Source organism: Bombus flavifrons, chromosome 3 (genome assembly GCF_040668555.2).
Source record: "Bombus flavifrons isolate JBK064 chromosome 3, iyBomFlav1_principal, whole genome shotgun sequence".
Classification (NCBI taxonomy): Eukaryota; Metazoa; Arthropoda; class Insecta; order Hymenoptera; family Apidae; genus Bombus; species Bombus flavifrons.
Window position 1 is genome coordinate 17,482,554 of NC_138444.1, and position 20,051 is coordinate 17,502,604.

Genomic DNA, 20,051 nt, shown 5'->3' on the forward strand with positions numbered 1-20,051 from the left:
TATTATCCTTTATTTCACATCTCGTATCGGATCTGTTTCCTAACAAAACAGATTTCACAGGCAATTAATTTTATTCCTATAAATTGTTGCAAGTTGCAATTGCAAAGTTTGCGTTTTATGGTTGTTATATTTTTTAAATTGTTAATATTATTACGATCGATACATTAAAAAAATGCTAATGTAATTTTTCTTTTTTTTTTTTTTTCTTACTCACCATAATTTCAGTAATACAAAGTAGAAGCGACAGCATGAAACATATTACGGTGAAAGGAAGGTGGTGATATATTTAATAGAAATAGTTTTCTTTTTCTATCATACGAAATATCTGTTCCCGTATGATTTTTTATAATTTAAAGTATATTACATTCGTTGTCCAAGTAAATTATAATTACAGCAAAGGCCTAACGGCGATGCAGATTACGCAAGTTGCTGAAATTTCGAGTTTATTTACTGTTATGGCGAACTCGAAAATTTTAGTGCAATCGACTAAAGTAATTATCAAATCGAGTTTTTCCACGTGTGATTTTGTCAAGACGCTCTTCTATGCGTGTCAACTATATGCCATACGTAGGTTTATTACATTTTATATATGATTATTGAAACATTTATAATAAAAATGGTAAAAGCTTAATTACACTTATTATTGAGGATCCGGTGCTAATTTAGCGTAACCGAGTTTCCGAAGTACTTCCTTGATTTCGACGTATACCGATGCATCTTCCACTGTACTTGAAATCTACAAATAAAAGAACAAATATTTTACATCCACGATTAACGAATGAATAAATAATGTATTCTTATCTCGTATGCAAATGCAATTTCATTATTCGAACCGACAAAGTCGTTCGCTTATCGCCAATTTCTCACGTTTCTTCGTACGTTTCATTAAACGATCGATTTACCTTCACTAGCTTCGATCGAGCTAAATTAGCGATAGATTTACGAATCAGTTTTCCCGAACGTGTTCGAGGTAACGCTCTCACGGCTGCAGCTGTTTTAAAAGATGCTATGGGACCGATCAAATTTCTTACTCGCGCCACCAATTCCTCGTTAATCTGTTTTTCGTTTCTCATCGCTTCTACAGAGACAGATACATGGTATTATCAACAAGGTATATTCGCTCGATATAGACATTTTTCTAAGCCAAAATCTTCACCTTCTTTCATTATATAAAGACACAAAGGTATTTCTCCTTTAGTCGGATCTGGAACGCCGACTACAGCCGCGTCTACGATATCTGGATGAGCCAACACGACGTCCTCGAGGGCGGAGGTGGATAATCTGTGTCCGGCAACGTTGATAACGTCATCGTCGCGCGCCATCACATAAACGTAGCCGAATTCGTCTTTATAGCCGACATCCATGGTGTCGTAATAACCCTGTATTCGATCAGTTAAATCATTAAATCCTTGTAAAATGTCATCGTCGTACGTACGTATATGTTTCGTAATGCGATCGTAAGGTGAAAGTGACGAGTTGCTGTTATCAAGAATAAGACTCACTGGATACGTGGAAAAATATATTTCCTCGAATCTGTCGTCGTCTTGGTAGAGCGTGGATATGCAGCCGGGCGGTAATGGTAATTTTATGGCGATTCTACCTAATTCACGCGCTTCCGCCTCGCTGCTGTTTTCTCGTAGTATGTCGACTAGGTAAAAAGAAATTTTACTCGTATTCGCACAATATTCGTTAAAACGGAATAACTTTTTTAAAGGTTAAATATATAAATACGTTTTTGTGAAATAAATAATTATAATATATACAAAATTTATGGGATAAACTATAAATTTAAATATATCATTTTTTATTGATCTATAAATAATGTTGATTTAGAAATAATTTTTGTTAATAAATATTTAATAACTTAATATCAAAGAATTTTAAAGATTTAGATTAATTTCAAAATTATTAATGATATACAGGCTGGTTGGTAACTGGTGGTACAAGCGGAAAGGGGGTGATTCTACGCGAAAAAAGAAGTGGAAAATATAGAATACAAATTTTTCGTTCGAGGCTTTGTTTTCGAGAAAATCGACTTTGAATTTTCGCTCGGTACGCCTGCACTTTATCGCGTCTCGTTATAACGGATCTCACTGTAGATCGTTGTCTCGATGGATATCATCGCAGTTTAAGTTTGTTTTTGCCGTAACGGAAAATTAGGAATACATAATGAAATAATACGAAGTAATCATAAAGTTTATTATTACAAAAATTGCTGAAAATGTTGCCCATTCTGCCGAACACGTACTTCTGCTCTTCTAATTAAATTTCTATGAACGCTTTCTAACGTATTCGATCGTTTTAAAGTATGAAAGGCTGCAATGATCTTTTCTTTCAATTGCTCGCAACTTGCGATTTCTTCAGAATAGACAATCGATTTAATATGGCTCCATAAATAAAAGTCAAGCGGAGTTAAGTCAGGAGAGCGCGGTGGCCAAGCTATTGTTCCAGCACGACCAATCCAGCCTTGGTAATGTTGGTTTAAAAAATCTCTCGCACGACGACTAAAATGTGGCGGTGCACCGTCTTGTTGAAAAATTAAATTTCCTCTAGTTCTCGGCGGTACATCTTCTAATAATTCCGGTAGTTTGTTTTGTAAGAAATCGAAATATGCTGCTGACGTTACATTCAATCGAGACAACGATCTACAGTGAGATCCGTTATAACGAGATGCGATAAAATGCACGCGTACCGAGCGAAAATTCAAAGTCGATTTTCTCGAAAACAAAGCCTCGAACGAAAAATTTTTATTCTATATTTTCCACTTCTTTTTTCGCGTAGAATCACCCCCTTTCCGCTTGTACCACCAGTTACCAACCACCCTGTATAAGGAATTAGGCAAATTAAATATGTTCACCAGTTTAACAAAATCATGACTTAATGAATTTCATTTTAGGTCTATCTGTCCAATCGGACCAAGTGAGTCGGTAAAAGTAAAGTGCCATTTTTGCACCATTCTTTTCCACCTTTGTTTATCGTTCAGTAAAGTAATCCTTTCGACTTTTCGAGAAACTCGAGTCGCTCGGTCCAATCTTAGAAACGTTACTCCGCTTTAAAGCACGTACGTAGCACGAAACTTACTGTGATAGCCGGGAATCGGAAGACCGGTACTATATTTCGGTAAACCAGGATTGTGCCCGTAATCGAGACACAATGCCGTAATAGGGTGTCCAGTTTCCGATTGCCACCAATTGTTGAGAATCGGTACCTTGAACGCTTTCTCTGCCCACGTTTTCGTCTTGTAGTCGCAGAATTCTCCAGCAACGAATACCGTCTTCAAACTACGAAATGCAAACGCCTGCTTCACCGAGACTAAATCGACTATACGCCACTTTGCAAAAATACGTACCACTGCATGGAATATTTTCGACCCAGCAACAGATCCGGATCAACGCGTCTTATAACGCGCAGCGCAGTGGGCACGCAAAACAATGCGTTCACACCGTGCTGATCGATCACCCTGAAAAACAACGAGTACTCTGTTGGACCAGTTGACGCGAGATAGGCGAAACATAGAAGCAATCGCGTTAAACGGCAATTAATAGGCAACCGGGAATTGAAATTGAATTGAAATTGCAATTGAAAGACGAGATTGACGATCGATAGTAGCTGGACCGTTAAATTTATATAAAATTATAAAACTAAAATTATAAAATTAAATATCGTTGTACTTTAACCCTTTGCACTGCTACGTCGAGTGCGACTCGACATCAGTTTTTATCTCGGCAGCTCCTTTGTCGAGTCCCACTCGACGCTCTTTCGTGTCCACCTTTTCTTTTCGAAACGCGCGAAAGAAAACCAGGATCGTATCCTGGAAATTGTTTCAAGATATGTGGTACGCTGAAAAATCACAAGATACAACAATACTGTGGATAAAACTGATATTTAAGCGAATTTCTTTCTTCCTTTGTTTATTTAAATTGTCTTATTTCTTAGTTCAAGTAAATTTCAGATAAAACGCTTAGAAGCGTTGGCAGCTGCTGGTAACGAAATTGAAATAAAATTCGCAGTGCAAAGGATCAATACGGAATAAGATGCACGTTAAATGTTTAAACCTGAAGTATTGTGCTGCATCCGGTGTCCTATCGGGTTTTCCCTCGTACATCACGCTGGTGGCACCATAGAGCAGAGGTCCGTAACAGATGTAAGAATGTCCAACCACCCATCCCATATCCGAGGCTACCCACCAAACGGAATCCTTGTCCATACCATAAACTGTTTTCATCGTCCAACAAACGGCAACCAAATGACCACCGACCGATCTCAAAATCCCTTTCGGTTGACCTTTAGCGAAACAGTTTGATTTTCTTCGTGTAATATTCACGGTGAAACGAATTCGATCGTTTCTATCGTATGTGCTTTGCCGATAAATCCTCTACGCGCTTCATTCAAGGGCAACGTTTCCTCCGAAACGAGCACCTATCGCGCATATAATTAAAAGTACGTGACGCCGGCTCATTTAACCGTTTAACGACTTTGCTACGCATAATATGAATTTTTATGCGCACGAAGTTTCGCGGTAAACGAAATTCGCATCGTACAATTCAAAGTTAGAAATTAATGAGTTTCGACGGAACAATACCGCGAAAGCAATTCGGAACGACCGAACAAATATTTCGATATAACGCGTACAAAGAGAGTCGTACGAGAGACGATCGATCGATTTTACTTTCTCGCCAAGTAAACACTCGCTCGACAAGTTGGAAACAGCTGATTGCAAGTTGAGAATATTTTTATGCTATTTCTATCCAAAGTACGTAGTACAGCTACGAAGAAGGTACATTACCCGTTGTTCCCGAGGTGTACAGAATGTACAATGGCGCGTTTGCCTCGACAGGCTGACACGGACGAGGTTTCGATCTATCCATCACGTCGTCCCAATCGTACTGATCCTCCGAAAGAGCACTCTGCCAGATGTTTCTTCTTTGAAACACGATGCATCGTGGCCTCTTCACCGAGATAATCTTCATAGCGCCGTTTAACATATCGGTGTACCTGCGCGTAAAGCGAATTCCTTTATTTAGACACGTATTTCGAACTTTTCCAAAGCGCTGTCATTTCAGAGAACGTAAACGAGCGTACTTGACGATTTTCGACGGTTCCAGGCCGCAGCTGGCCGCGATCACCACCTTTGGCTTCGCGTGATTTATTCTGACGGCCAATTCGTTCGCCGCGAATCCTAAAAACATACGACAACGAGATATACTTCTTCGTAAGTTGTCCTTTGAATCGTTCGATGTTACGATCCGCAGTCTCCTTCGATCGTTTACGATACTACGAATATCAGGGGAAACAGTTTCATTCTCCTACAAAGTGCACGCAGATGGAACGATCGGTTCGTAGCGCGAACGCAAGTAGTACGAGTCGGTGTATTCCGAGGGTGCGACACTCGATCGTGTGGCAGATCGTAGAGACCGTTACTTTTAGGAATCTGGAAATAGTTTTACCGCCAAATACGACGGAATGAACCGCGCCGAGTCGCGTAGTCGCCAAAATCGCTATTATAGTTTCGGGAATCAAGGGCATGTAGATGATGACCGCGTCGCCCTTGCCCACGCCCATATCGGCCAGCGCTCCAGCCAACAAGGACGTTTTGTCTAAAAGCTCGTTGTATGTTACTTTGCGAATCGTTGATATTTGAGGACTGTCGTGAATCAACGCCACTTTGTCCCCATTTCCAGCGAGAACGTGTCGATCCACCGCATTGTAACAGGCGTTCAATTCTCCGCCCACGAACCTGTCGAACGAACATATTTTTATTTAAACGACGATCCAAGTGGAACACTCGAGATCACGGACAAGCAGCTTTTACCATTTCGTAAACGGTTGTTTAGAGTTATCCAGCACCTTCTCCCAAGGTTTGCTCCAATCTATGCACTGCGCGACTTCTCCCCAAAAGCGTTCAGGATTCTCCAAGGATTCCTTGTAAGCTTCGTCGTACCTCGGACAGGGAATGTGATGGGGATTGACGATGTAATCTACGAACAGAAGCGTTACACGATTTCGAGGGGAAAATCTTTTCTTACGAGCTATTTTCTTCGATAAGAAAGCAACGCGATCTAACGATTCCGAAAGAACGAACTATCGACAAATCGTATTATTTTTTTATCCACGCTCTTCCATCGTATCGATTAACGTTCTCTATCGCATACACGCTGAACACGTACGATAAACGTCGATCGTTATATCGGATCATTTACGAAAAAAAAAAAAAAAGAAAAATGTTCGTGTTTAACGATTGACCGATAAATATCATAGACATTAATCGATCGCTAAATGGAAATTCAAACTGCGATTTAATGCTAAAATCAAGCACGCGTCGTGCCATGTACGATACGTTCTCGAAGATCGGAATAAATCTCTCAGCAATGAAATCGACGAGTTTTAACACAAAGCCATCGTGCCTCTCGCGATGGGCATAAAGTTGTTCGGGCGGATGGAAGTTGAGATGCCGTGAGCTTAGCAATCATTTTCTTACGAAGGAATATATTCAAAAATGTAATCGCGATCCCGATTCGAGAACATCTAACGTCCGACTTCCGCAAATTTCCAGATCGTATCGCAACGTGTTAAGGATAACGTTGACTTCTGTAATCTGCGTTATATGGTCGCGTTTCATGAATATTTAAAGGTCGCGTGTTGGTATCGCTGTCTTACTGATATTTTTTACCTCCGCCAATGAATAATTCATCGCAAGTTGTCGGTACCAAGTTCATAGTAATTTCCTATGCTGCCCGCGCCCCTTTAACACGTCCCTCGCGTGTGTGCGTGTCTACTTCCGCGTGTATCGTGAATTACGAACGTCGTGTGAAAACAGTCTTAACGTATCGTTGTTTACGCTGCTTAAGATAATCGAAATTTTACCTTCACCTTGCCAATAGCGCGATACCCCAGCTTCCCTTCGCTTTACGCGCGTTCCTCTTTCTCACACAGCTTCTTCTTAATTTTACGAGACGCGTTTATTAAACACGATCGGATAAACATCGTTCGAGGAAATTTCTATTTCGCCGGATACGGTGCAAACGCGTACAGGTAGAAGAATACGACAAAATTGAAAGTGAAACGTTTTAGAATCGAAAGCGTGGAACGTTCGAGTAGGAAAATTTATTATATATATGGACGGTCGATGTCCATTCGACTTGGCCGTTCCAAAAAGCAAAGTGAATATACGTGGCGGCTGTACCTATATATACGTGCGCTGGTTAATTTAGAATTTCACAAGCTGTATATTTATCGTACATGTCGTACGTCTGAACTCTGCGTTAAGGGGGTATTCTGGTCTAGAGGCAGGAATTTCGGGCGATTTTTGAAGCTCTGTACAAGCGAAACGACAAATATTTTTGCTATCCTTCTTTTTAGCGTTCGTTTATTGATATTTCGAGATTAGGTAAAAAATTCACTGAAAAAAAACTCAATATTTAAAAAGTTACGAGCTGGCAAAGTGGGTGCTGGCAAAAAAATGGGGTGTCGTGGCGTGCATGATATCAACCCTTCTGGTCATCCGAGACGAAAAATGCGAACGGATTCTTAATCAGTATGGATGCCGCTATCGTTTGAATCTTGGAAAAGTCAATACAACATTTTTTCACAAAATGACGGCCGTTTGAAAAAAAGTTTCTTATTTCGCACGTTTCTTTGACAATTCCGAACGTTTAAAAAATAGCAATATCAAAGATTTTGAGCCGAGCGTGGTCCGGACGATAGAGGAGTATATAAGGAATATTCGGACCAAATTTAAAATAAATCGGTTCGTTAGAACTTGAGATATCGTGCACGCCAACTCGAAAAAAGTAGTTTCGAGAAAAACGCGTTTAAAGTTTTGAGTCAAGTTTCATTTGTTCATTCATTTGTTCCGGTCTGTAACACATAAAATAATTGAAATTTTGAAAAGTCCTTTTAGGGGCATATTCTTGAATGTCTAAACTTTGGAAATATGAAAAAAAAAATTTTCGATTTTTTCAAATTTCTAGACCAGAATATAGCGAAAGCAACTTGTCTTATTCGAAAGCATCGCGTGATGAGGCGAGTATTTCATTCGAAACGACGATATTTCGACGAACACGTACGTACGTAGCCGTGAAAAATTTCCTCCTTCTCTTTAACGCTTTATTCAAGTTCCAAGCGTACAATCTTGATATTTTCTCTGTTACTTTACCGTTCTGTACGTAAGTCTTCGCTTCTTGAAACCGTACGTTGTTGTCGTTACGTTCCTGTTGTAGGAATTGACCGCGTGTTTTTCGCGTCTTCGATCCAAAGATTCTCCGTGGGATGGAGATTCGGAGCATCTAGCAACGCCAAGCTCTTGCTATTCCGAATATCGTTCGACGACACGAGCGATTTGGCTCGTTATCCGCTTGATAAATTCGATAGTTTCTTTGCACCGAACTCTACAGCTTACGAAATTCTAAATGAAATAGCATAGGTATATATGGAGTATATATAGGAGTATATGGACACCATCGTATCCACGTACAACCGTAAATATTCGGTTCAAACTTCTCTTATGTCAACTGTTTCACGCTAACGACCGTCAACGAATACATTTCTCACAAAATTCGTCCGTTCTATATATGAAGAAAGTATATCGAATTCGGAACGAAAGTTCGCGCTAGCTGTTTTATAATTTCGTTTACAGTGGCTTTCGTATGGAAATTCTCTGCCCTCCCCTTGCCCCCTGTCGCTATCTGCCGCTCCGTGCATTTAATTATACGTCAACGTTTAGTAGCTCCGAATGCATCTGGAAAATAGCAGCTGCGTCGGATAATTTGATTAAAGTAATGGGTATTATCCGTGGACTTCCTTAACGATGAAATTTCGACGTTGCGCGGAACGGAAACTCTTACACCTACCGCGTCGACGTTAATCGCACCAGTAAGCGAAAATGTTCCAACACGGAGAAATCTAATTACGGATAAAACGCGTGGCAAATACGCGCGTCAGTTATTAGAAAAAACACCGAGTTTCCGAAGAAAATTAGTTTCGCGACGATAGCGAGCTTTCGACGAGAGAAACGTTCCTTCTCCTTCTCCGCTTTCTCTTTCTCTGGCCTCCTCTTTGTCGGAGATTCGTCGCACGACACTTTAGAAATTTCTTTAAATCGAAATTGTTAACTCAAATATTGTTCTTCTATCGAATAATTACCGTTCGATCGAAACGCTAGAAAAAGAGACGTTTACCTGATCCATCGCTGTTTTGTAGATCTTTCGAATTGGCGATCAACGATTGGAAACTCATCTCGCTGGAGATCTGATCGTGAGACATCGGAGAACGAAGAATCGAATTAAAACGTGCGACACTTTTCTATCTACTTGAAGGCTGAGTCCCACCACTATCCAGCCTGATAGATTTACGATCTATCGGATCGTTGAACGATATGCTGCAAATCACGTTAAATCACCACCGCCTGATACCCTGATTATCACACGTAAAATACGATTATGGCAGTAAATGGGTAAACACGGGTTTCGTGCGATTTTTCTTCGGTAAATATTACAGCGGCAAGAGGTCGGCTATATTACGGCAACACCAATACGTTGTCCGATCATAGAATCCTCCACCCTTGGATTTTGATAGGTCTCTGTCGAATCGTGGATCAGTGGAAAATAAGGTTCTTGTTAGTTTCTCGCTCTGGTATACTCTGGTATATAATGAATTTCAGCTAAAGGTTTGGCATATTTCAAGAAAGCGATAAACAATAACGTGACAATATTTCTTACTTCGCGTCGAGACGCGTCCGTAATACAACGTCGAACGTTATATAAACGTCGACGTGCGATATAATGCGTTAATAGCAACAACAGTAACAAAATACGTCGAGACACAGAGTTTTAAGTCGGATTCATGACAAATCGCGTAACCGACGATGACGTTAAAATTGGTACAATCAAGTAAATTTTATCAGCCTACGTTCAACGAGTGGCATTCTTCCTTTAACGTTCTATTTTATCTTTTGTTACGGCTATCGCGAATGCAACGACCGAAGAAAGGGAAAATATCTACGGATACTTGGGACGAAAAATCGAGGGACAAAGACGAATCGGCCTCTTTTACCGTTTCACGAACTCGTAAAATCAATCTTGCGATATTTGGAAAACTCGCGAACTCGTCATGGGCTACTATCTAATAGCAATCAAAATGTTTAAAGTCAAGGTATCGAGATAGCAAGATGGAAATTTCCAATTAATGTTACTTCGTTGATCGAATTGTCGGTTTTGTTCGCGGATCGAACCCTAATCTCTCGTAAAATCTTTCTTGGACGAAAGAACTTAAGGTATCTCCGCTTAAACTTTCTGATTGTTGTTACAAAGATAAACCATGGTGGTTAAATTTGAACAGTCTGAAGAGTCCTGGTGTTAGAACGGTACACAAATAATAAATACACTGGATGAAAATTGCGATCGAGTTCGAGCAGGAACCACAGAGTGTTGCCACGCGGACGATATACGAGCTGAAACTAACGATAATCGTTATTGTATTGTATTTCGTATTATTCACTTTCTCAATCCACTTCACCGGTGAATTTTGATCCGAGGGTCGCTGCATTTAATTTAGACAGGAAGCTCGTTCACCAAATCAACCGATCTATTATTCAGATCTAATAACGTCGATATTTTCGGCTACTATTCGAAAATGTCTTCTCCGTACTTTTACTCGAATAGATCTTTTTAAAACCTTACATTTTTTCGCATTTTTTTAATCCTGTGTGTGTGCGCGCGCCCGCGTGTCCCTATACCTGCACCTACATGTACATGTACGTGTATATATTATTCCGATCTACTTACATCGATATTTTCGGCTACTATTCGAAAATTTCTCCGTGCTTTTACTCGAATCGATCTTTTTAAAACCTTACGTTTTTCGACTTTTTTAATCCTGTGTGTGTGCGCGCGCCCGCGTGTCCCTATACCTGCACTTACATATACATGTACGTATACGTACGTGCATACATTATTCCGATCTAATAACATCGACATTTTCTGCTACTATTCGAAAATGTCTTTTCCGTGCTTTTACTCGAATCGATCTTTTTAAAACCTTACATTTTTCGACTTTTTTTATCCTGTGTGTGTGCGCGCGCCCGCGTGTCCCTATACCTGCACCTACATATACATGTACGTGTATATATTATTCCGATCTACTAACATCGACATTTTCTGCTACTATTCGAAAATGTCTTCTCCGTTCTTTTACTCGAATCGATCTTTTTAAAACCTTACATTTTTTCGCATTTTGTTATTCTGTGTGTGTGCGCGCGCCCGCGTGCTGCTACACCTGCACCTACATATGCAGGGTGGTTGGTGACTGGTGGTACAAGCGGAAAGGAGGTGATTCTACGCGAAAAAAGAAGTCGAAAATATAGAATGTACTTTATAACGGATCTCACTGTAGATCGTAGTCTCGATGGAAAAATGAAAAAAAGAAAATTAAAAGAAGAATTTTTATTCTATATTTTCGACTTCTTTTTTCGCGTAGAATCACCCCCTTTCCGCTTGTACCACCAGGTATATGTACGTATATGTACATATATCTAGAGTCTACCGAACACATTTTACCTCTATATCCTATAACAGTATTTACATATTAAAGCGATATTTAAAAGAAATACGATTAAATCAGAAATTATAATGTGTTTCACCTTTTCAACGACAAGAACTTGACTCGATCATTGGTACTTACGCAGAACCTATGAATATAATTAATTGTTCGTAGACGTACGAACATGGTATTACGTCTGTTACATTTATGTTATGTTAAATATAACAGGTACGTGTAACCCTTTTACTTTTTCCCTCTGAATAAAGCGAATAAATTATGTGGCGTCCTAACGCGTCGAAAAGATTCGCTGTGTGAACGTTCTCAGCGTAAAGTCTTATATTTAATATTACGTGTTAACGAGCGTACGTGGATTATCGTTGCTAACCGTACACATATTCTTATCGCGATACCTTGTCGTTTTACGATTATCAACTGTAATTTTGATGTTTTAGCGAAGATTCGATTCCATGGTAAACTTTGATCTCTAAAAAGTGAAAGCGAACAGATCTCATCTCGTATTTTTTGCTTCGGTGGCCCTCGGTTCTTTGATTCGAATTCCACCTTCACCGTCGAACACATCGGAAAATTGTGGAAGAATATCCGTTCTGGCATCTAAAGAACTATATAAACACCGTGATTGACGAGAAAATCGACATCTCCGTTGTTTCCATTTCTTTCTTCGCGCGTTTCGTATTTCCTTCTTTCTCTTTCTTATCCGTATCTTCTTGCGAATATTTCAGACATTATAGAGCACGATCTCGCTTATTAAGTTTATATAGCAACCTCTCATAGTCTCTCGTATTTACCCCTATGGCTATTTTATTACGCGCGATCAATCGATAATTCATTCGTATTTAGCTTTTCATGAAAATCTTTTGTTTGTTCCTTTGATTGAACGTACGTATCTCGTATCGTGTGTATTAACGATATCGATATTCGTCCCTTGCTTTTGTCGAATACGTCCCTTCGCGTTTGTTTCAACGTTGTTTTCGGTTTTAGGAGGCTTTCTTCCAATATTAATTTTTCTTCGGTTTCTTTCGTTTTGTAATATGCCCGCGAGATATTCAGAAGGATCGCACCGAGTAAGAAGCGTGGTTTGTTTTCCAAAGACAAGAGAAACATATAGAAGAAGCCCAAGGAAAAATAGAGAAAAAGATATAAGTTATTATACTCGGTGACTACGTCCGAGATACAAGTTTCGTAACGAAAGATATTTAACGTGCCGAGGGTGCGTGCCGAAAAATTGAAATAAACCGTTTCTCTTGCCAATGCGTTTCTTTCGTATTTAACGAATAAGACGATATTCTCGACAGACGGGTGGAAAACAAACGAAAAGGCAATTTAGAAGGGACGATATTAAAATTCTGCGGTATCTCATAAAGTCTCGTTAAGGCTTCCTATCGTTTTATCGCTCTGTAATTTCTATAACTTTTATCGCGTCGTTAAATTCATTACTTGATCGATAACTCGATTAACCGTTTTCCTGGAGAACGTAATAAATTATCAACGGGTCCGGGGAACGCGGAAACAATCAGGGAAACCAACTAGACGAGGAAAGAATTCAAGAAAAATAAAGTAAGAATTTGCTCTGCAAATGGTCCGCGTCTACGGAGATTCGGTGCCGGTTACGAGCGTTCTTCGACGAACAACGAAGGAGTATCGTCGAAGAAGACCCATAGGAACCGGCAAAAGTGCAGGTAGAACTAATCAAGAGTTGATAAGAGTTTTCTTGTCTAGAGAGTTGTGCCGTTCGAAGCGACTATTTGACCGTTAAAAATCTCGTTTGCAGGCAACGCGTTCAAGCAAGAAAACGTGCGGCAACGAAGGCAGTTGGATAAGAGAAAAGGCACCCTCTGTTACGTAACCACCAGCGTTTTCATGAAATTTTTATTCAGTGTGTCGACGGGGAAATTGAAAATGTACGTCAACTACGAGATGAGAGGGTGTAATATGCGTGCGATTTCGCCTGACTCTTCGTTGAAACGCGCATGGCCGTGGAAACGGCGCGTATTTAAGGGCTGATCTCTCGCGTATCTCCTCACTATCATCGTATCTTTGGATCTTACCACAGACGTATATCGCACATCTGTCCCCGTATTCGCCATTCGTCCAGTGTCCAGTGAATCGAGCAGCATTCGCAAGGATCGTCCACGTCGCAGTTTCTTCGACGTTCGTGCGTTACCTTGGACCTCTGCGTTCGTGAACAGGCAACAGGTATTCTTACTCCCAGATACCTGGTGTAGCGTTGCGTTTCCGTTCGGTTGGATCGCAACGGCGAACGCTAAATCCGAACCCCTCGAATAATTTGCAAATTACGAGTCGTCGAGCAGCCAGGTACGCAAGTTTTCGAAACAGGCTGACTTTTATTCATAAACGTAATGGAAAGTTGAAACTTTGATGACTCCCGGGACTCGTTACTTGTTGCATGAGAATATTCCTCGCGTCCCTGCCAACCCTCGTTAGGCTTTTTAATCAATTTTTTAAATTAAGTTACGAATCAGGTTTTTCCTTAAGCCCCTGTAATCAAGTTTCAAGCCAGCGGCTTATTAATCTTCTTTTTAAGACTTTGATTCGGTTTTTAACGAGAGGTTTTATCGAACGTTTTACGTGACTTTGTCTCTTATTTGGTGAACGTTTTAACACGTCCATTACGTTGATACCGTCGTCATGCCGCTCGTTTCTGTGCGTTGTATAAATGAAAAATTCCAATCGATCGCGCACCTGCACGCATCAACATCATTTTTACGTGACGGGGCAAGAAACGAGCTTGTTCCAAACGCAAACGTTAATTTCGGTCGACAATGTGGAACATTCTGTCCCAGGGGATAGTTTGCAGCGTTTCCTGTCCTTGTAAAACACGCGGACCAACGGTATAACATAGGTCCGGGAAACGTTTGTCGGTCGAAAGAAATTCCAATATATATGCATGCTGTCACCACGTTCTTCGCCCACCCTCCGACCTACGATTATTTACTATTATTTTGAAATACCTTTCTCCACACCCGACTACCTCGTGTACGTACGTACATACATACGACGAACGTCCCTCTGTTTTACAATTTTTCATTGCTAGAAAGAAGCGACCAACGATGCAGGAAATTTGATATTTTTTAAGATGTTAAACCTTTTCCCTTCAGAGTGGCTGTACGACGATTAATTATCGAAGATATTTAGTCTCACGGTAAAAATATAAATTATCGTAGAAAAATATCGTAGACGCGGGTAACCGAAACACAAAGAAACTGAAATTTCTAAAATCAAACGATTTCATTATGCAGATTATTCGTGATACACAAGTTGTTGCGTGCGTTCCAAGCTTTTTTCCAGATTATAAAGTTGAATGTGTTCCATAGGGAATAGGATATAATTGCGCGTGTCCTTCCTTCCGAATAAATCTCGTTCGACGTTCCCACGCGATCGCATCCTTTACGATCGTCGAGTTATTCTTCGACATCTACATAGGAATTCTTTCAACGGTGATCGTATAAATCATATTACGCTTTTACCATATTACTTCCATCGTGCGTGAGTTATAAATTCTTCTCCGCGAATCCCTCTCTTTTACAATGCGATTTACCATTGAAATTCAAAATTCAATTTCACCATAGACGTATCCGGCGTGAACTTTTAGATCGCAACGATTAAAACTGCTGAGTCGCGCGGTTTAACCGTAATTCCTTATTAAACATTATATCACCAAAGTCTTTCGTAAATCTTTCTAATCCCGTAGCCACGGTTTTCATTTATTCTCCAAGACCGGCAGTACGGGATTAGACCCGATATTGGGTTAATTAGTTGCCAAGCTGTTACCAACCAAATCATTACAAAACACGTGATAAAAGGTATTCAACACCGATTGTATTTATAATTCAAGATATAATCTCGCGGAGATACGTTTTCAAGATATTACAAAAGAAAGGAAAAGAAAATAAAAAAGAAAAGAAACACGCACGACATAATAACAAGAAATTGCGAGAAAAGGACGAGGTTGAAACAGAAGTTTCGTTCGAGCTGCCTGATCTTCTACGAGGTACCATAAGCGGCCTTGTTATAGCTTGCGCAGAGTTGACATCCCGGACAGCCTATTCGTGTCTATCGTAAGGATGACCAGCCATCGAGTATTTTATTTCTCCGTCTCGATTCAAAGAATTTTCCTTTCTTATTTACTTTCGAACGTTTCTTACGAACGAAAACTTTATTATGTTTAATCTACGTTTACCTTTAATCCTGCACATCGTACAACGTTTACGTTAACATGTTTCTCCCTCTGTCCTATCCACAACACTATCCAAAGACAGCGCCACTAATCTTTATCGTGAAAATTTCACGGTCCACGCTCTTTGCAAATGTTTTCCTTAAGCTTCCATTCGTTTCCTCGCTTTTCCTCCCTTCTTCGCATCGCGCGATAGAACAAGACCGTGAACTAGTGCGACGATATTTCAGATACAAACTCGATTAAGAGCTGACGTTCATTTCCTCTTGAAATCTCCCGCGAGCGATATCTGTTCGGTTTCTTGATCGATCTGTCGCGAGGGTAGCTCGAGGGACAGCTCGCCGAGTGTCCCAAGCTGTTCATCAAGATTTACATAGGTCTTCCTAAAACAGCGCGAGCAAGTAATTCCAATGAACCTTTGTTAACATCCCCTGCTTGCAAATTTAATCATTGCTCGATCCAAAGTGTTTAGAAGATAAACGTCCGTTGTTTTCGCAACTGGCTCGAATTTTAAGCTTCGTCGGAGAAAGAAGGACACGCGAAGAATCGTGCGCTCGCTGTGAGACTCGATCGAATCGAAATCGAGGGCGTAAAAAAAAGATCGTGGTCGATCGGAGAAAGAGTCAAAAACTATTTGTCGATCGTTACAGGCGTTATTTTTCTTAAATGGACGATTATCGAGCTCTCGCGTCATCGTTTTTCCGCGCGTTAACGGATTTTCCGATGATATCTATTCGACTTGTTCGAGTTGCGACGAATTATGCACGTACGAATACGTTCGATCGATTCATTTTTTTTCTTGTCCGAGAAACAAGAAGTGGCGTTTTATTATCGTAAAAGGACAAGACGCTTCGTTTTATTAGCGTGGAAAGGAGAACTATGACGTTAAGTAGTAAACGTCGGCTTGGGTCAGACGTTTCCACGTATCTCGCGCGTTTTGCTCCGACTCGAAAGCATAAAACTTGTACCACTATGTTCGTTTACGTACATCTTTTCGTCCTTTCGTATTCCGTGCTAGCTCTCTCGAATATTTAAAAGAAGCAAGAAGCGCGTATCTCGAAGGCGTTTGAAAATGTTGTAAAAGACCAATTTCCTGCGAAATCATACGTGCTGCGCGGTATCTCTCTTAGTAAATTACCTTTTAGCGAAATTAAATTAACCGGAAGCGATTCCAGTCGCCTAAAGGAGACGGGACGACTTTGGTAACGCAATTACCGGTCGACTGTTTTATATAAAACAAATGAAATTCGTAAAGTTTGAAAGCCCTATGGTACGCGAAAGGAACTTGGCAAAAACGAGCGAGCGAATTGGAATTTGTAAAGGTTGCACTGTTGGCAGAAATTACTTTCGTTATAGAATTACGCTTCTCTCGTTAAACAAGCTTCGCTTCAACACGCTAAAATATCGTCTCTGTATTACAAACGTTTTATGGCCAACGATTAATCCTTTTGGATGTTACGATTAACAAGTTTGATACGGGTTTAGTCGAGGCTGAAAGATGGAAAAAGAAAAGGAAACAGAGATAATTTCTTGACCGCCGCAGGGGGTGGAGAGCACGAGGTCACCAAAGCAATTCCAACTGATTCTATTCTCTTAATTAACTATCGATAGGCGTTGGAATTATTTACGAGTCGATCCTTTCTTACCGAATTATACGCTGCAAGATGCGAACCAAAATGCTAATTTATCGCTTTCCCCTCTTTTCGCCGCTTTCTCACTCCTGCAAACCTATAGCTATTCGTTCCATTGTATTCGTTTTATTCGATCGTAAATAATTGATTTTTTCTATCAACGTCGCTCTGCACACGCGGAAAATCTTTGAACATTCCGTCGAGCTAGAATACAGCGAAACTTTCAAGAACACGACGCTTTAAGCTGGTCGAACAGAATGGCAGAAAGCTACAAAGCGTTCAAATTCAATTGCTGATCTCATTCCGAAGATTCTGTCACGCGCATCGTTTTCCTCCTACTTTGCTGAATCTGCTCGACAACAAAACCAAGAGTACGGCGAATCGTACCATGGTAAAGTACCGTTTAGAATCTTACACATATACCGTATCATGCGTCGCAACGACTCGCTTCTAAAATGCGAGATATTTCCGAAGAGAAACTTCTCTTATACTTCTGTACAGCGAATAGATAACACAATGGATATACGATATACTGCAATCAAGCGATAATTACATTTAGATTTCTCAGTGTCATCGATATCTATTTACAAATACAGAACAATAGAACTGGAGTATATTCCGCGTATGTAGTTACCTCTAATGACTCATTGCTAAGGATATCAATAGCGACTGTCCGCTATTAATATCTGAATGATAATACGCTTCGAGCATTACTATTAATCAAACGCGTGATAAAATCGCTCAAGGAGATATATACTTCCGTTTAAACGTACAACGTATGCGTTAGCCGATTTATTGATACTTTAACGTCTTTTAAAATTTGCTGAAAAACAACCTAAGGGTTTCTCATACGATCCCTCTTCGACAGACAATTTTCTCTTCCCTCTTTACCTTTCAGCCAACAAGTTGTACACAGGTATGTAAGTACATACATAGCAGCCGGCATTCTTGAGCTTCTTGGCCATCGACTACGACAAAGGCGCGTTTCGTTTGTCCGTTTCCTTCCACGTCGATTTAACTCCCGTGGTGTTCGTTTTATATTTAGTTGGAATAAATTGAAAACTACTGAACATTCCAGTCACGTAGCACTGGTAATACGATTTCCCGACTCTCAGATCACCTCGGAGATCACATCGGAATCGGCGTATTTTATTTCTTCGATACTCCGATTCCGTCTTGTGTAACGCAATACATGTCTCAAACAAACATTAAGCGATCCTTTTTCAACCATCTTCCTGTTGCATGTGTTTTATGCTATTCGTATAATTTTACACGTTCACACGATTCTTTTATTTCGTAGGATAATTTTATTTACAAATTTAATTATTTTAGTAAAATATTTGAAATTACCGTTTATCTCGCGAAGAACAGTGACGTTTTATAGTTTAACGTTGAGGAAGAACAGCTCGGTCCAGTTCTTCCGTTGTACGATAGTCGTTGACGGCGTTGATAGCCGCGTTAAAAATACGTCGTTGAACCGTTAACCGCGTACTCTTTATCGGAAAATTAATTCTCGCGTATTCATAAGTAACGAGCTAATTCTCTCGTCAGCGAAAGCGCATTCGCTTTCTTTTGTTTTTAATCTTCTTGAAACTTTCTTCGTCGGAAATACGCGTACAACTCTGTCGAAATCTTCCAATATGTGTAATAGCGCTTATACGAAAAATGTGTCACGATGTCTTTTTTTAAAAGGATGATGAGCTCAACGATCGTGATCCTCTTTTCAATGACAACCATGGCCATATCCTATAACAATGTCCTGGCAGCTTTACCAACCCAATGTAATCCTGGCTTCTTGGATGATCTTCCACCGAGGATCCGGAAGGTTTGCGCCGCTCTTTCAAGGATATACGAACTTGGTTCAGAGATGGAAAGCTATATCGATGACAAGGATAATCATATATCAGGTATTTCTTCCTTTTAAAATATTCGCAGTGTCGTAACTGTAGAGATAGAACTTATATTAGAAAGAAGAAAAAAGAAGCACATTTAATGAAATTATAATTTATAGGGTTTCACGAAAGCATCCCGTTACTAGACAGTGGCGTTAAGAGACAGGACGTGGATCATGTTTTCCTACGCTTTGGAAGGCGTCGTTAAACATGACGCAAATGACGCTCCGCACTTGAAACGATCCAACAGTTCAATTCACCGCATCGTCAAGCTACAAAAGAAGAAAAAATGTCCGCAGACCCCATTTAGAGATCCTTACTTGGATTCATATTGCATATATCAATTTGTGTTTTTCCTTAATATCGACTAATTAAATCTGATAGTAACGATAAGCGAGCAAAAGTAATGGCTCTCTAATTAAAATCCCGACGACTTACTCGTGTATCGTGCAGCTTCTGATTTCATTTAAAAATTGTTTAAGAAGTTTCTCTTCCTTCCATCTCCTTGCTAATAAATTCTATAACGATAGCATTAACGACTCGCACTGCTGACTCCTTCATTTCGTCGTTTTTTCGATGAAACAATTAGCAGCGTTCTCGCGTCATCATGTCGCGTCATCGCGTTACCATGTAAAATTGAAAAAACAACTTTAACAGCCAGTTTTATGTACTATTTAACGATTTTAATCATTTATTAAATTTCAACATTTAAAATTATAATAAAGTTGTTGTATGACATCATCTTTCTTCCCTCATTAAGAAACAACGAAAATACAGGAT

The 20,051-nt window shown here is 40.0% G+C and overlaps 2 protein-coding genes across 4 annotated transcripts; one reads left to right on the forward strand and one right to left on the reverse strand.

The window, feature by feature from the left end:
• Positions 1-184: 184 nt before the first annotated feature.
• On the reverse strand, positions 185-9,272 carry LOC138178079 (acyl-CoA synthetase short-chain family member 3, mitochondrial). The gene is made up of 12 exons (XM_069109547.1): positions 9,177-9,272; positions 5,813-5,978; positions 5,448-5,737; positions 5,083-5,179; positions 4,787-4,995; positions 4,056-4,284; positions 3,350-3,460; positions 3,082-3,281; positions 1,503-1,648; positions 1,157-1,379; positions 903-1,078; positions 185-736 (listed from the first exon to the last, which is right to left on the reverse strand). The coding sequence occupies exons 1-12, from the start codon at positions 9,259-9,261 to the stop codon at positions 641-643; spliced, it is 2,028 nt and encodes a 675-aa protein (XP_068965648.1). The 5' UTR covers positions 9,262-9,272; the 3' UTR covers positions 185-640.
• On the forward strand, positions 9,207-19,935 carry Ms (neuropeptide receptor myosuppressin). Of its 3 annotated transcripts, none has more exons than XM_069109565.1 (3): positions 9,207-9,287; positions 19,072-19,286; positions 19,391-19,935. In XM_069109565.1, exons 2-3 carry the CDS (start codon positions 19,073-19,075, stop codon positions 19,477-19,479), a joined length of 303 nt encoding a protein of 100 aa, XP_068965666.1. In that variant the 5' UTR covers positions 9,207-9,287; position 19,072; the 3' UTR covers positions 19,480-19,935. The 3 variants fall into 3 exon arrangements, with proteins under 3 accessions (XP_068965666.1, XP_068965664.1, XP_068965665.1); XM_069109563.1 differs by lacking the exon at positions 9,207-9,287 and adding an exon at positions 13,564-13,749; XM_069109564.1 differs by lacking the exon at positions 9,207-9,287 and adding an exon at positions 18,049-18,295.
• The last annotated feature ends 116 nt before the right edge of the window (positions 19,936-20,051 follow it).